Source organism: Salarias fasciatus, chromosome 23 (genome assembly GCF_902148845.1).
Source record: "Salarias fasciatus chromosome 23, fSalaFa1.1, whole genome shotgun sequence".
In the NCBI taxonomy this organism is placed as follows: domain Eukaryota; kingdom Metazoa; phylum Chordata; class Actinopteri; order Blenniiformes; family Blenniidae; genus Salarias; species Salarias fasciatus.
This window is the reverse complement of record NC_043766.1, coordinates 24,728,129-24,745,410: the sequence shown is the minus strand read 5'-3', so window position 1 is coordinate 24,745,410 and position 17,282 is coordinate 24,728,129. Positions and strand designations below refer to the sequence as shown.

The window sequence follows — 17,282 nt, the reverse complement described above, 5'->3', positions numbered from 1 at the left end:
ATGTGACCTCAGTTACTTCAGGGATGTCCTTGTTCCTTTGCGCCAGGTGCTGCACCACCCGCTCCACCACCTGGTGACGGGGGTCAGCGACCGGAAGCAGCAGCTCTGCAAACTCCTTCATGTACTGAGGCACAGACAATGACAAATAGTTAGGTAAGAATTTAATTAGCCTCCCCTGATGTTAGATCTTCTCCATCTCCATCCAGTTAATTAAGTCTCATTCTATCTGTCACCACTGTTTTCACCGCTGACTCGATGAATCTTGTTCAGAAAATGTGTAAACAGGATGTCTAATACCCCCTGTCTATAACCATTATGTCTGCCCACACCTCCTCGCTTACTGAGTCTGAAGTCACAGCTGCCAGCTCCATGAAGTTTTCTCTGCTGAACACCAGGAGGCGGGTCCGTCCTGTCACTGGGGTCTCATCCAGGTGAGTTAGAAGCAGGAGGGCTACAATCACCATGGCAACACCTGCCCCTGATGCCAGATACCAGCGGCGCTGCCAGGTCCATTCCCGCAGGAGCTGCCGCCGGTTGTCTGGTAGAGCCACCCACCACTTCCTAATACTTCTGTAAACAGAGATACACAGATGTTTCCTTTCATATGATCATATACTACTCATCAAACAAGGTTTAAACTGAAGATATCTTATGTTGAAGAAAGGTGGATGTCTTTAGTCTATCAGGAAAAATGTGAGATTTTCACTGTAGGAATACAAATTTGGGCCAATCTTATCTCTGTCAAACAGTCTTGGCAGGAAAGTACTGACATAAACATCAATAAAATGTGTTCAGCACACAGCGCCATGCACAAAATGCTCTTATAATGTGCGGAGGCTGAGGATGTATCCTCCACTATCAAGCTATAAATCTTTTTGAGACAAAGCCAAACAAGCATGTATAATTTCAGTTTAAATACCCACAGTCCACACAATTTAATGAAGTCTTGCTGAAGGCAGGTGTTATTTCTGCTAAATTATTTTAATAATCACTCTAATTCATTAATTATTTTTTACCACCTAATTAAAAGCAGTTAATTAAACATAAAACACAGAAACAATTTTTGACAGCAATTACTTTCTTCTCATTTAATGAGTGTAATCATTATAGTGGCTGATAAAAGAATTAGGAAGTTAGTCAACATTGAATATTACAAATAAGGACTGTTAAATAACAGTTAAAACACTAAATATGTTTCTGAAACTGTATGCATTATTCAGTACATTATCGTTATACCGTTATCAGTGCTCAGAGTTTGTCCTTTTCCTGTATTAACTCTTGAGAAGAGTATTCAGACCCTCAAGTAAAGTTTCAAACATAATGATGCAAAAGTCTTTGTGAAATAAAAGGATACAATCTACCAGTCAACCATCTCTCTATCTAATATGGTATGATAAATGGCAGCATAATATTGTAAACTACGCCTACATTTGCCTATATATTAATTTTCAAGAACCAATTTAGCCTCTGTGACTAATGTATGCAGAACAAAATAATAAATGTGACACTTCAACTTATTGAATGTTTATAATTTAACAATAACCATATAAATACATGTGTTGCTGCACATTGGCATAGCACCCTCATTTCATAACAATAAAACTGCTGGTTTAAAACCAAGCTGAGCTTGAGTGTGTGAGTGTGTATTGTCTCAAGTGTAACCTGCCTTCACCCACAATAAACTGGGATCAGTTCCAGCACCCCATGATCCTAAATTGAATAAAGAAATTTTAAATAATGCACCAACAGTGTGTGTGGGCAGGCAGCATATTACTGTTCAATCTTATTCTGGTTGGCACTATGAAAAACTTTCAAATATAGTTTTATAGAACAATAAAATCTCCTGAACCTAGAGAGGACCAACTGAAAAAATAAGGGACAGAGAAAGTTATAGTGCATATGTTTTTTTTTTTTTTTGTTTTTTTTTATAATTTCTATTTTTTATTAATTAGGATTTTAAATCTCTTTGCCACAGATGTGATATATATTGGGTGAAATAACTCTGATATGGTAGAGGTTTTACAAGTATAATTAGTTTTTGTTGTTATATATAACTGAAGGAAACTAAAATCACAAAATGACCATGAAAACTGACCAAATCTTTACCGAGTTTAGTCAGCCTCTGTGCTGTATTTGAAAAGCTTGATGCATCCTTTGTTTGCAATATTGAGCAGAGAGCTAACTAAACCTACTAAATAACTACATTTGGATGAGACTGGCTGCAAAATGATGCAGTGTCAACATTCTAAAAACTCACATTTTGAAACTATCCAACATTCTAAAACTTTCAAACATTCCAAAATCTCAACTCTTAAAGATAACTGTATGCTGATATTACTAACCTGTCTCACGACACGTATGGATACGTTCCCTAAAAGGTGATCTTTACACGAGTATTCTTTCACTGTATTTTTTTCCTTAGAGAAAACCCTGTATGCTTGTCAGGTTAATTGACGACAAACACATTTCTGATAAATTCGATTATCATGATTCTGTTTCTCTATGTCTGTCCTGGAGTAATGAATACCCTGTCTTTAACCCAATGTCAGCTGAGAGGCTTCAGCCTTGTGATCCAAATATGAATGCAGCAGGTGAAGAGGATCCATGGAAAGTAAAATAGCTCTCTTCAAAGGTTACGAGATCACATAAAAACAACATCAAATGAAATACAATGACAGTTTAGGGAAATTGTGTTTGAGTAAAAGTCCCTAGTTGTATGTGTGTGTGTGTGTGTGTGTGTGTGTGTGTGTGTGTGTGTGTGTGTGTGTGTGTGTGTGTGTTATAGTATTTGCTAGATTACTGGGTTACTTAGGAGTGTTAGGAGTCATGTCTGCTCTGACTTATAAACATAATGAATCAATGCAGTCTAGGATAACATTGTAGTGTCTCCTACCTGCCCAGAATTATAGCAGCAAGCTTCTGCAGAGGTTTGAGTATGATCCAAATGAAGGGCATGGGCAGGGCCTTCAGGGGGGCCGATGTGTGGAAGTGCTGTGGGTACTGTGTCAGGACAGGACCACCAGAAGCCAGTACACTGGGTCTGGCACAAGTCCGTAAACACATCTTATATCCTCCATTGGTACTCAACGAATAATGTGGTCCTGTCCAGGCGACCGTTTTTGTGATCTGGCAGTACAAGGAGGATTTCTCCCAGTGTCTGTAGACCTGCAGGTTTCGTGTCAGGTGTGAAGGGATGTGAGCCAAGCGACCGCTCCTCACGAGACTTCCGCAAAGTAAAGCCATCGTACTCACAACTCTGCAATTTCACTCACTCCAGAAAGGTGACCGCTGCTGTTTGGGGTCCAAGAAGTAGAGAGATGTTACCTTACACTGGAGAATGTTCGTCATAGGATAATAACACCAGTCTTTAGCTCCTCTTGAGTTGTTTAAGTTCATGTTTCAAATGCGGTTTCTCTCTGTTGTCGAAGTCTTTGCTGAACGTGGACACTTGCTTGGAGTAACCTTGGTTACCACAGTCCCTTTAACCTCTCGAAGAAGCTTCCAAAAGTCTGAAAGTTGCTTCAACACAACCATTTGGCGCTCTGCCTAACAGTTCCTCTCAGTGCCAAGGCAAGCATCGGTTTTACACAGGAAAAATATCGAAGTTCGCGATGTTTTTGCCACGGACTTCACGCTGTTCACAGTCCCGTTTCCTAAAGGATTCCCTCTCGAAACAACAAGGGGACGATCGTTCCGGGACACAAAGTGCATGTTCTCCCCAAGTTCCAAAAAAAAAAAATAAATAAATAAATAAAAAAATCCTGATTTACTCCTAGATGTGAATGGGTGTGTATGATAATGATATTTTATAATGATTGAATCGTAAAAAACCCGCGAGTCCCTTTACCATTCATCACATCCATTAACTTCTTCACTGAGTCATCTGAGTCATTCCTGCTACAGCTAACTGCAGAGAGAAAACAGACAAAATACCACATTTGTATACTCCATCCGCATTTGTATAACTATACCATATTACTCACTTTAATCACACTGTGTGAAAAGTAGCCACATACAATGCCTATACCACCCAGACCTAATATGAATCTGCTCTAGAAAGTGACTGACATGTTAAGTTTGTAATCCAACAATAATCCAAATAATGTGAATTTATTGTTAATTTCTCTCAGATGTGCTCCACCATTTTATTATATTCCAGGAAACTACTAATGCCTAATGCTCCTCAATGCCTAGTGGGTGGAAGTGATGCACATCTGAGTCAAATGCCCCAGACACCTGTTTCAGTTTGGTGAACAAATGAGTCAAACTCAAGTCAGTAAAAGGAAACAGGTTTCCCATCAATAGCTCCTAAACCATCACACACTCCATAAGTGCTTTCAGTCTCTACATCTTGTGTGGTATTAAGTGAAAATATTATTCCTTCAAATGTTAGTCAAACCTAGCCCTAAGTCAAGCACAATCTGAGAATCGTTTGACATTCAAAACTAAAAGTTTGTCTCCTCAGTTCCCAAATAGTCCCACATTGTAGTTAAAAAAAAAACCTGCCAGTCACAGTGGCGCTCTCCTCCTGTCCCAGCTTCATTGAAAAATGCTCTGGTATCATTTTACAAATGGACATATGTATCAGCTTCTGTTTTTATTTACAGTTCATGAAGCGCTGAACTTATTAAAAAATGAGGCTGTAAACTGTTGAATAACAGAAAATAGTAACTGTACAAAATACTTTTTCTTTTTTTTTTTTTACAAAATCGTCAACCAAATATCAAAAACCAGACCACACAAAGCATCCGGATAGTATTCACAGTACATTAACATTTTTGTTTCTTTTATCCATTTTGGATTTCACTGTAAATTAAAAAAAAAAAAAAAGCTTGCTATTTTGATAGGCTGCAAGTGGAACAATGTGGAAAACAATGTAGAAAAAGTAAAGTGCTGTGAATACTTTCAAGATGCACTGTAGTCCCAAAAGAGAGTCAAGTACATGGTTTCTCACAGTAATTTATGTTCTTTAGGAAGCACTGAGCCGAGATGTAACACTGTATCGCTGTTGGTCTTGGAGTCCGCTCCTTCATCCCGAGACCTCTCCTGGCTGATCACCCGATCTAGAGGGAGGTCATCCAAGTCCACTGGCTTGGAAGAAGTCTTCAGAGAATCATCCTCTTCTTGGTTTAAAGATTGCTGCTTGGAAATAAAGTCTGTCTGAAAAAGGATCTGAATCTGGGCGAGGAAGAGGTCTCCCTCTTGTTCAGGTAGTGGTTTCATATATCTTCGCAGCGATGAGAGCATCTAGAAGAAGGAGGTCAATTGAAGAGAAGATTACAATAAAATAGCATAGCTGTGACTGAGCTAACAGGTATCAGAAAAAAAGATACTAAAAGCAGAACTGCTGGGCTGCTAAACCAACCTTCTCCAAACAGGTGAGATGGGAGTCTTGACGGAATAATTTGTTCATTTTCACACTCCTAACCAGCCAGAGGAGGAAACATTAAAAGGTCAGACACATCAAACAGAAGCAGATTGAATCAAGACTCATGTTCATGAAGGACCATGACAGCGTTGTGTCTCGCTCACCTGGGTGCTTTAGCGTATTTGTGGATGATCCACTGGGCCCTTCTCATCATCTGCTCCCAGTCTGGGATGTCTTGTGATGGCAGGAAGTTGAATCTGTAGGGCAGTTCTGGAGCAGAAAGAGACTCAGCTTTGCTACAGAGTACAGAAAACGATGGCCTATCGTCAGCTTGATGTAAACTGTTTTGCATCACACCTAGGGTTGCAAAATTCCGGGAATTTTCAAAGTTGGAAACTTTCCATGGGAATTAACGGGAATGAATCAGAAATTTACAAAATTGAAGGTTGACCCTTAACAGGGAACTTAAATATAGTTGGGTGGGAATATATTGTAGCATACTCTTGGCTAAAACAACCAGATTTAATGCAAGTACACTTGATCACTTGCACACTGCTTACTGCAGGGCTATTGAGGCCACGCCCCCGACATGCACTGTGCATTCCTCCATCACATGCACAGGTGATTTCTTGAAGCCCAGAGGAAACACTTTTGAGCTCAAAGCACAAGACTATCAAAGCCACATATTTGAGCCCACGGACTGTATCAAGTCAAGTAAGTTTTGATAATATCATGGGGTAAATATATTTACCCAAGCCCTGTTAACTTGCAAATATTAAATAAAAATGTATTAATACAGTTGTAGTAGCTAACTGGCTGGTAAGTTAGGTGCTAAATGAAAGCTATTTTTCATTTCATTGACCATTTAAGAGGCTAGCTAATGATGGTGGTAGCTACCTCAAATTTGATGCTGTTTCTTCTGCAGATAATACAAAATAATACAAAAAGACATTTCAACAGACTTATTTCAGTAGAACTCTAGTTTGTATTCTTGTATGAACAATTATTTTAATGAACCAAAACATGAATGTTGAGTAAACACTCACCCCCTCCCCCACCCAAAGTTCTACTGAAATAAATCTGTTAAAATGTCATGTTTTTGTATTATTTTGCATGGATGTCTGCTTATGACAAAAAATATTTACATTTATGTTCAGATATGATACAGTTTGTTTAAATTGCCCCCAATTTCCAGTTAATTCCCATAAATTCCCAATAATTCCCATAAATTCCCATATTTCCCATGGAAAGTTTCTAATTTTGAATATTTCCACAATTCCCCAGCTTAACTTTCCATGGAAATTTTCCAGAAATTTACTGCAAATCTTCCACCCCTTTGCAACCCTAATTACACCCATGGACTTGTGTGCGTTTCTGGGTTGTAGGATGGGAGCACGAAATATTTATGGGGTCCAAACTATGTTGAAGGAACCAGAATCCTGTACCTGCTCAAGGTTATGATTCAATTTAAGAAAGTGAGGGTTATTCTTTGTCCCAGAGCTTTGACTGTTAGGATTACAGGCTATCAATAGCATTACGTCAGCGGCAGGCTCACATGTGCAGCATCCTGTTTTCTGTCTTCGTGAGTTGATGTTTTGGAGTAAAAAGACAGCACTAAATTTTGGAGCCAAATTATAGGCCCCGCACAGCATTTTACATGTATTTGAGGGAGAAGAATTTTAATACCTGAAATGTTTTCTGGAGCATCGTTTCTCTTCAGGCTCATGTTGGGAAAAGCCTGTTGCTTTTATAAGGACAAGATTTCTGTATCCTTAATTCAGTGTGCTTTTACAAATTCACCTCCAGAGTATGATCATACTAAACAAGAGGGATCTTTTATGTCCATTATTTTTGCTGAAACAAAAACAGTACTTACTACAACTAAAATAACTTCATGTCTTCATTGTAATTTTTACACTTTGCATGGTCTTCCTGCAGGTCGTGTGTTTTGCAGCTCTGGATTGTATCTACACGTACACTGTGGTTAATATCTACAGATGTTTGAAAGCAGCGTACAGATAGATAAAATGTCATTAGGAAGGCAAAGAGTAATCAAGTACTGATCTTCTGTTTTCAATTTTACTCAGCATGTTTTAACTGACTAAGAAAAGACTCTTGTCGGTTTTACTTTTTAAAGCAGTCTTGCTTTGAAGATTTTTCAGTGTTCAGAAAAAGCAAGTGCCCATGAGGAAATGTTTACACAATGACAATTTTAAGGTGAGACTAAGGTTGGGTGAGGTAAGTGTCGGTGGAAGTCAACAGAAATTAAAGCAAAGTTCCCCCCCCCAAAAAAAAACAAAGAAGCAAAAATGTATTTGTGTGCACGCGTGTTACACTTACTCTTCAGGGGTCCTGAAGGCTCCTCACTTTCCCTTACAAACAAGCAAGTGGTTTGCGAGTGAGGGGACGAGTTGGCTCGGTCATACGGACTCACAATCATTCCAATAAAGGGAGCTCCACCACGTGAGAAGTAACTCTAGTGCAGTAAACACACAGAAAATCAGATTCCAGGTTCATATAATCAGTCCTGTGCGAGTGATATCTTTGCTGAGTTTTACCTGAAACTGGTCCTGCGTGTTGATGTCCCGAACAGATGGGTTGGGATGGAAGGAGGGATGTGAGTGGTACCAGCCTACAACGCTGAAGCCCAGGGACGCCAACATGTCGCAGGCCTGTGTCTGAGACACCGGGTCCATCTCGCACTGCAGGCCTGTGCTCACACTGTTGCAAGGCTCTGCAGCACAGACCTAAAAACAGAAGTAACCTTCAACAATGGTAGTTTTGGAAATGTCTCTGGAGTAAAAACAGTCATCCTAATGCGTCCACAATCCTGCTTTACCTTTAGGACATTTTCATCCTCGCTGAAAGTTCCACCAAGCAAGCCAATAACTTCACTTTGAGACACATGGGCGTGCTGAAAGTAAGATCACGGCACATTTTAATTGGAAACAGGACTTAAAAATAAAATCTGATTAATAATAGAACATCAGTTGTACTGTGAAACAGTCAATTCACTGTTCAGCTGCTTGAGACCACAGTAAAGAATAAGTGACAAACCATATCCATGATGAGAAGAGTCTCCGCACAAACGACAACCTGAAATGGTTCCTGGGAAAGACAGCAAAAAGCAGCTATTAAGACCTCATTTATGATACGTGAGAAGGATTTACCTAGAGTTGGATTCTCAGTTTGGGAAGCAAGCTTGTAATCCTGAGATGACTGGTTCATCACACTGACTGGAAGGCTGAAAGTTGGAAAATCAGTCGGCGATCCGTATCATCAGTAGACTCGTTATGAAGGAAGGTTGAATCGTCCATTCTGCTCACATATGAACTGAACACAAAGGACTTTGGGACTGCCAAGTCTGTTTGTGGCATTTTCGTGGAGTTTGTGAAATCTGCCCATTATCTACTGAAACTAGGAGTGCAGTGAGCAGGCTTATGAGTGCAGCTAGATGTTTTTATTTATGTCTTGGATGCACTGATGAAATCCTCAAGACCAACCAGCTCAGGAACTGTTAACAGTCTCATTTTGAAGTCAAAGCGCTACCCACAACACCACAGTCAGACCCTTCTAAATTTTGTGCCATTTAACAATGTCTTGTCACCTCGATCTATATGATGAGCTATGAAGGGATTCTGATCAAAGATAGGACAGTAGTTTATTACTTACCGGCACATCCTCTTCAAAAGTTCTGCAAGGTATCAGTTGGAAAGGATCGACTGATCTGGTGGATGGAAAGAGCAAGACTGTAAGTACCGCAGTGTTACATCTGCTGCGGAGACCATCCATCCATCGTGCTCACCCTTGGTATCTGGACATCTTGTTAAGCTTAGGCTGACACTTAATCATTTCCTCCCTCCGGAGAGCCAGTTCCTCAGGGCTGAGATGCTGATGGAAGTATAGAAATATTACCGTGAACTCACACAAACGTCAATAGAACATTTCCTGTGCGGCTGTGTAGTTCCAACGTTGCACAGACCTCGAACGTCTGTCCCTCCAAGTCTTTAGCATCACACCAGTTTCCCCAGCCATCTCGCACACGTCTCTTCCTGGTTCGCTGCAATCGATCATCAATTAGCTTCCAGCTGAACAAAGCTCACATCTCAAATGCTTGTGTGTGTGTGTGGAATGAATGATGACGTCCCAAAAGTCAGTCATTACAAACTCCCTCTTCTTCAAATACATGCCACTTCATGTGGTAGACTCTGCGGTGTGCCTTTTCTTTCTCAGCAGCATTGCACACAGTGTGCAGTTGGATTGTCCCCAACATTATAAATAAAAACAGATGTGACTTTTTTTTAACATACAAATAATGCAGCATACTAATCAATGCATTCGACTGAATGCTAAACAAAGAAGTGACTGACTTCTTCAGCTTGGGGTTGTTGCCGTTATTGTCATTACTGTGCCAGATGTGGTCAGGTTTTGAACTACATCATCATCTAGTAAGTGTCAAAATGGTGCTAGCACCAGAGCGGTCACAGGCAATTAATGTGAAACAATCCATGAAAACGACTTTATAAATTTGATCAATCGCTGTAGTTTCAGTGTTTGCTTCTATTGGTATGTCTTATGGACCAATTCATCAGTTGACTGCAGTGTATTGGTTTGCACTCAGAGAGAATATCCCCAATTTCAGTTCCATTTCAAAGGTTTTTCGCTGTGGGGTTTGCATGTCCTATGTGTGCATTGTTCTGTTTTCCTTTTTGAGTCCAAAAGCATGTGTTTGACATGCGAGTATGTGAAGAGTGTGTGGTTGTCTGTCTCTCTCTGTTGGCCTTGTGATGGACTGGTGACCTGCCAGGTGTGTCATCAGGCTTCATCTGCTGAAAGCTTGAATGAAGCACCACCACCATGTGGATCTGAGTTGAACAACGCACTGCGCTACAAAAGATGAATGGATTAAATCTAAACCATGCAGAGAAGAAAAATTAATGCCTTTATGACTGAACTGGCTTATCAATCACTGATTACTCGTATATGTTTTATGCTTTTTCAATTAAAGAACAAGTTAATTACGACTGAGACGTTTATTTCTGATGCCTTCTTCCCAAACTTGATTTGTTGTCCCTGATTCTTTTTGTTTCGTGGTTGATTTTGGACCAAGTCAAAGTGTGTGTGGCTTTGAGTACCTACCGAGCTCTGCAGCTGATAGGCCTCAAAAACATCTTTGCTCTTCTTGTGCTTGGAGACATCCACCGACTTCGGGCGATTGTACACAGCTTGCTCTACAAAAAATTAATTATTGTTGCAGCACTGCAGAGAAGTCTAAATTCAAGGTAAAGAGACAAGAACTACATTTTAAAAGTGTCTAAGCGGAATTTACCACAGCTGAAGTTTATGGCCCCGATGAGTTCAAGGTAGGTGTGGATTTTTCCAATGCAGTTGACGTCGCCACAGTTTTTCAGACCTGGCCGTACCGCTGTCTTGTTGAGGTACATGGGTTTTCTCTTTAGCCTAAAATACAAAGACCAGGATAACAAGTCCTTCTGGGAAGTTGTGGTGAGAAAAGCTTCCAAATGTATAATGTTATTTTACCACTGTTCGATGATATAGTTTCTAATTTTCATATATCTCTCAGGAGTTTTGGAAGGTCGTCCTTCAAAGAATTCAGGGATGGTTTGCTTCTCATCCTCTGTGATGGTCTCCAAGTCCATCTTCAATTCCTGCTCAGGGGCTCGCAGTTCAGTCTCTTCATCTTCCTTTTCCTCCTTATCCTGATCTTGGCTTTTTTCTGATTCAGAAATCAGATTATTTCAGTTTTGTCAACAGAATATAAGAGGACAAATGTGTCTGCATGTATCATAAAATGAAAATAAAGAGAGGAAGATGAATAAAAAAGAGAGCAGTAGTGGATTACCTGTTCCAGCAGAGCAGGAATCTTGCAGCTGATCAGCTTGTCCTGAAATATTGTCGTTTGAGTTCTGAAACTCATCTTCAGTCTTTTGTTTTGACTCTGCCTGAAGTTGCATCTCCGGCCTTTCTTGAAAATCAAACTCTGTCTTGTTGACTTTATCTTCTTCCTTTTCACCAGTTTCCTCTGAGTGAGCTAAGGATGTTGAGGGTTGAAGACTTTGAGACGGGACAGAGTTGTGGCTGAGCTGGACCTTTGTCCTATTTATGCCCTCTGCTCCATTCAGACTCATCAGGTCTTCTTCAGCGGGGCGGCTTTGAGACTTTGTTTTCTCTTTTGGCTCATCGGTGGTGGGCACGGCTCCAAACTGAGAACCGTCATCATCTCCCTCACCCGCATCACTTGGAGTCTCAATGATGTCCACTTCCTCGTCGTCAGAAAGCGTCTCACTCTGGATTACAGTGGTCACAGTGGATTCCTGGAAATATTAAATCATTATCACCTTGTGATCCATCCATGAGTTTACTGATTGCAATAGACACTTTTAGAGTGACAGTGATCACTCCATGAAGAAGTAATGAATGAAACATGAATGCTTATGATCCAACACAGGACAGTGCATGAGCCTGCCAGATGGACCTCTGAACTTTGAGATGTGCCGTACGTGTGTCACAGAGGGGGGTAGCACTTCCTCCTGCAGTCTGTCGAGGATGCAGGTCTCTGTGTGAACGTCAGTCAGAAGATACTGTTCCTCCAGCAGCATGTTTTCTATCACCTCTCTGTTCTCAGCGCTGATGGAGGTATCCAGCTCCCAGGGCTGAAAGAAACACAAGCTGCTAGTTAAAACTTCTTTTAATGAAGAAAATTAATTCAATTAATGCTATTCACTGTGAAATAACAGACATTATTATAATGCTGTGCATATATTTTAAAAAAACGTGGTGTGTTTGTGCAAACACTTTGATAGTTGCCAATGTCTTGTGTTGGGGCACGTGCTAACTTGTATGTGCATTGACATCCGACACTAAAAAAAGTTCAGTGTGAAATATAGTCAATTAAAAGTGATTGTGTATCAGCACTGCCAGTAATTCTTTTTCAGTCTTATACCCGAGCACAAATGTACCAATTTTCACTCGTTCAAAGAAGTTTATTTTCAACCATGTGTCTTTAACAGGCAGCGATATTCTAGGTTGGACTGAGACGACTCAAGCAGCTCTGTCTGAACCGTATGAAGAAGATCCAGATTCATACCAGGATCCAGGAGCCGCTCTGCTGCACCAGTTGCTCCTGGACCAGCTTTTCCGAGTTTACCTCTCTGAAACAAACACCAGCACAGACCCACAGTGAGACAAGCCCTCAATAATACACCATGTGGCCGCAGGACAGTGAGCCACGGCCGGATTAACTCGCTCCTCGGAGGTAAATCGGCCTCCGGCGTCTGATGGAGCAGTGTGGGCACAAACCGACCGCCGCGAAGCATCACCCTCACCTTACAACTCCATCACCGTCGTCCCCTTCAACGTCCACCTCCACCTCCTCCTCCATGTTTCTGCATGAACGTAAACACCGCTGAGAGGAAGTAGCGCAGCGCCCCGCCGCGCTCACAGCGCCGCCCAGTGGCCGGAGATGCACAGTGCTCCAGCTTAACTCTGGTGGGCTGGGAAATTCACCTCATTGCCCCACCCCTTCCCACTTTAATCATACTGTTTTCTTGGTGGCTGATATCATTTTTGCATTTTTATAATAATTCAATTCAGCAGGTGGCTCAATGTAGAGACAGAGGGACAGAAACAGAGACAGAGAAGGAGAGAGGCTACAGGAGGGAGAGAGTTCATAGACTAGAAAAGACACAATGGAAAATGACACGTGATAGTGAGTAAAATGAGAAAGGAGAGAGGACAGTCTCCAGAACTAAATCTGGGAGCTGGTTCCACAGGGTAGGTATAGGATAAAGGATAATGTTAGGGTTATAATAAGGATCCGTAAAATAACAGCTGTAAAGAGAACGGTAAATCTATACTAAATTACAATTTGAGGTCAAGTATAATATTTCAATTGTGCTCAATTTAAGTATAAGCATTGTTTTTTGATACATTAAAAAAAATGCTCAGGAATATTTGCTTAAAATCTCTAAACCCATATATGACAATCACATGATGGTACACAAATGTAGATATAAAGTGACACGTTTCACTTATCAGAATTATAAATGAATTGTCTGCAAAATGTCTATTCTGATTGTTAAAATTGTTGTATTCTAGGATCTTAACAATGACTTATGAAAGATTGCTTGGTGTGTGTTGTACTAAAGTAAGAGAAATTCCACACTAAGCCATCAAAGCCCTCTAATATTTGTTATAACAGCAATGAAACCCAGTATTGAAGGGCTTTTCTATGTAGGTCCACACATGATCACTTTATTTATGGCAAGGCGGTGAGTGTTTTTATTGTAAATGTGCAGACAATGCCACCTGGGGAATTTTGCCCCATGCAAGAAATAGGTGCACAGGCACTTCTCATAACAACGTGCATCACCTGTTTGTAAGTTAAATACAGTGAATAAGCACAGAATAACAGATGCTGTTTTTCATTCAATTGCAAATACAAACAGTAGACCTCCAGGGCCAATGTTCAATTTCTTGTCTTCCTATTTAGCCAAGCCATACATGATCCAAATAGAAGTGGCTTTAGCAACAAAAATATGAAACATTTCATAATAAAAAAAAATCAGAACGTAAACCACAAATGAATTCCGATATAAGAATTAAGCAAAGTTAATAATTGATTTTAATGTGAATTTGACATGTTATAACTATATATATGTTATATATATATAGTTTTTTTTGCCTTGAACTTTCTTCAACTGACCACTAGAGGGCACTCTGCTGCCACTTAACGCACAACAGGGGTATTTAAACTTCAAACCGTCGACCCAAAAAGGTTTTCCAGCTTAATTATAAAGCATTATAAAGCATAAAGCAAAATCGAGATTAAAAAAAAAAAATCCTAACTCTGGAAATCGCCTGTAATTTTCATAGGAGCTGAACAACTTAGGGGTAGAAGTAAAAAAAAAACTGCACTCTCCTTACTGTAGGTAACTTGTAAATCTACCTTTTCGTTTTATCAACGACTTTCAAAGTTTTTCCATGCATGTGTGACAGTAACACCGGCCAGTGACCCACAGCATGTGAACACACTTAACTAAACCTCAGTGTTTCTTCTTTGGAAACTCACTTTCAACATCCAGTGAAGGCCTCTCTCCTTCTTGGTCTTGCATGCAGACCTGTGCAATGGATGTCCTAAAAGCAAAAAAATCCCTCCGTTTTCGTGGAACACATTTTAACTCACAATCACACTGGTACAACAACCAGCTGTTGACAACCACCATAAACACAAAGTGAAAACATAGCCTGTGACAGTTTGTTGACCTTATGTGCATGCAGTGAGTGCTGATGAAACTTGGGCATTCCACAGTCTACAGACATTCTCTTTCAACCTTTTATACCATCTTTCCCCATTGGAAACAGGCTGATCACTGGCAGAAGTGCTGGCACTGTTGTCTGTTGTCAAATCGTTTGACTGCTCTGATTTTTATTCTGTTGACAACAGCCTTTTTCTCCTCAGATGTCCTTATCTTATCTTATCTTATCTTATCTTATCTTATCTTATTTCATATAGTTTCAGATTTGATCTGCCTTTGAAAGGCACCATTTGTTCATTAATAGACAACACGTGATCTTGAGACAGAGCCTGACATTTGGGGAGAAGTAAATCAAGAGACCTGACTTTAAAAAAAAAAAAACAAAAAAAACCTGTCAACATTACCTGGTGTCATTCTATTGCAGAAATTGACGAAATGTTTTATTTCTTCCCATCTTTCTTCGGATATAATGTCCGTCATCTGCAGAACTTGACATTTATTAAATCAGTACATTCTTCACATTAAATGAGAAACACTCATGTGCATTACGGTGCCACTAAACTGCCCTAAATCGTGCTGATCCAGGGTGCAGGGATGTGTTGGATTTAGTTGTGCACAATACAGATTGCTTTGTCAATATTATCCAAAAGATCAGTAACAAAAAAATCTCATCAAAAAAAGTACTGAATGGGCAGACTGATTATGTGAGAATCTGTCAGTGCATCTTGTCTTTTGCAGAGTTGTAATGCTTCCCTATCTTTCATGCTACCTTTGTTTTGTTTTCTTCTGTTTGTAGTAGCAGCAGCTGATTTCCCTCTTGCAGCTGAAGCACTGGTGCTAGGTGCAACATCATTTCCAGAGTCTTCGTCCCTGATCCTGTTGCCATTTCTGTTACGCTCATCAACATGTGTAGAGAAAAAAAGAATCACTACAGAGAGACTCATTTAAATTTTATTCTACATTATATACACACATTATGTACATATGGATACATTCACAAACACGTGAACATATGTAAACCAAAAAAATAAATAACCGAAACTACACAAAATCATGTAATTAATACTGCTGTTTTCATCACCAGTCATCATCGTTAATGACTGTAATTCTAAACCAATGAGGATAATGAGTCATTATTCTTATTGTCACTGAGACAACTGTCTAAACGTCCTTCTGGTGAAACCTTGTTTGAATTGATTGGTTGGACAGAAATTGCATTTATATCCCAGCATGCTATTTTGGTAATGATCGCACAACTGAACTACAGTGAGATTTCCTAAAGAAAATACATGTGAGCGCTGAAATCTCTACGGTGGCTCAGAAGGGCCAATGCCACAATGCAGCAGCAAAAAGCCAAAAACACAAATGCAAAGGTCAAAACACAAACACAAATTCCAGGACACAAATGCAAAGGCCACAACAGAAGTGTGAAGTGGTCAGAAGAGCAGGCGTCGTTTTCTAGGGACAATATGTTCTGACGGACTGTTTTGATTATGGCAGAGTTTAATGAAACACGAGTAAGACACTGCAGCTTGATGATTGTGATCAATGATTGTGATCAATGTCGTTAGGTGTTTTCAGAAATCAGCAGCGTTTAAATTGTTATAACTTGTGCTGTGCTGTCCACCACTTGGTTCCATCAGAAAATATTGTCCCCCTGAAAACAAAGCCTGCTCTTCCGACCACTGCACACTTCCGCTTTAGCCTTTGCATTTGTGCTGTGGTTTTTGCTGTCGTGTTGTTTTTGTGCAGTGGCATTTTGCTGTTGTGTGGCCCTTCAGGGATACTGTAGAAACGGATGATGGATATGGACAAATGCAGCAATTTCTTTACAAACAGAAATCATCAAATTAGAGAAATATTTGTGACATAAAGTCTGTTCCAATAAATTAGATGTTTGACAAGCAGTAAGTCTGGTACATGTGTATCTTACCTCACTAATAATTTCAATAAATTTGCGGTCTCCATATATTCATTTCTGCTCCTCGCAGTGCTTCCTTTCATGCATCAAATGCAGGTTCCACTTCAACTGGCACCTTAATGCACAAAATGCATCTCAAAATGATCCACAAAGAGATCTTAGAATCGACTAAACCATCAGAATTCATAAACAGCATTAAAAACTGTGAAGAAACAAAGAAAATTCATTTCTAAAAGAGAACCAGTAAAAGCAAAAATGTTTTAAGTTGTTTTTTAAAAATACAAACACTTTTAGCATCGTAAACAATGAATGAATGGTCATGCCTCACATGATGAAACAGCTACTTTCAGGACACATTGTAATATACTAGAATACTTATTGTGTTCCATGGAGTGGTCAACATCTACACTTCACAGAGAACACCAGGAACGAGTGACTTGAAATTGCCGTACGTATGAATGTTTGTCTCCCTGTGAGTTTGCCCTTAGGAGTCAGTGGACAACAGCGATCTACTGGGATTGTGTCCAGTACTGGGAGACCCTTGAGTTACATAAAGCGGAAGAAGGGAAGACATTGCTGTGTCAGTCTTTTCAGCATACACATCGCTAATGTCTACGGTTTAATTTCTTTTTCTCAGTCAGGCCTCCGCATTTCACTCCATGGTTACACTACTGATGGTGTCTGGTCACTCTTTCCTTCTCCACTCACCATAAAA

General features: G+C 40.0%; 2 protein-coding genes across 2 annotated transcripts in view; both read right to left on the bottom strand.

Moving 5' to 3' along the window:
* The window catches only part of oma1 (OMA1 zinc metallopeptidase), a 13,054-nt gene extending 9,409 nt beyond the window's left edge, over positions 1-3,645 (bottom strand). The window contains exons 1-3 of the mRNA XM_030083512.1: positions 2,894-3,645; positions 342-570; positions 1-124 (exon numbers count right to left, since the gene is read on the bottom strand). The exon at positions 1-124 is cut by the window's left edge and continues 50 nt beyond it. Of these exons, the coding sequence (XP_029939372.1) occupies positions 1-124; positions 342-570; positions 2,894-3,243 (703 nt within the window). The 5' untranslated portion in view covers positions 3,244-3,645. The remainder of the gene's footprint in view (positions 125-341; positions 571-2,893) is intronic.
* Positions 3,646-4,646: 1,001 nt separating this feature from the next.
* Positions 4,647-12,771, bottom strand: mysm1 (Myb-like, SWIRM and MPN domains 1). The gene is made up of 17 exons (XM_030083510.1): positions 12,715-12,771; positions 12,477-12,540; positions 11,890-12,042; positions 11,232-11,703; positions 10,910-11,105; positions 10,698-10,828; positions 10,508-10,599; positions 9,351-9,428; positions 9,174-9,259; positions 9,041-9,095; positions 8,426-8,476; positions 8,208-8,282; positions 7,927-8,115; positions 7,709-7,844; positions 5,533-5,638; positions 5,366-5,423; positions 4,647-5,247 (listed from the first exon to the last, which is right to left on the bottom strand). Exons 1-17 carry the CDS (start codon positions 12,768-12,770, stop codon positions 4,951-4,953), a joined length of 2,295 nt encoding a protein of 764 aa, XP_029939370.1. The 5' UTR covers position 12,771; the 3' UTR covers positions 4,647-4,950.
* Positions 12,772-17,282: the final 4,511 nt, after the last annotated feature.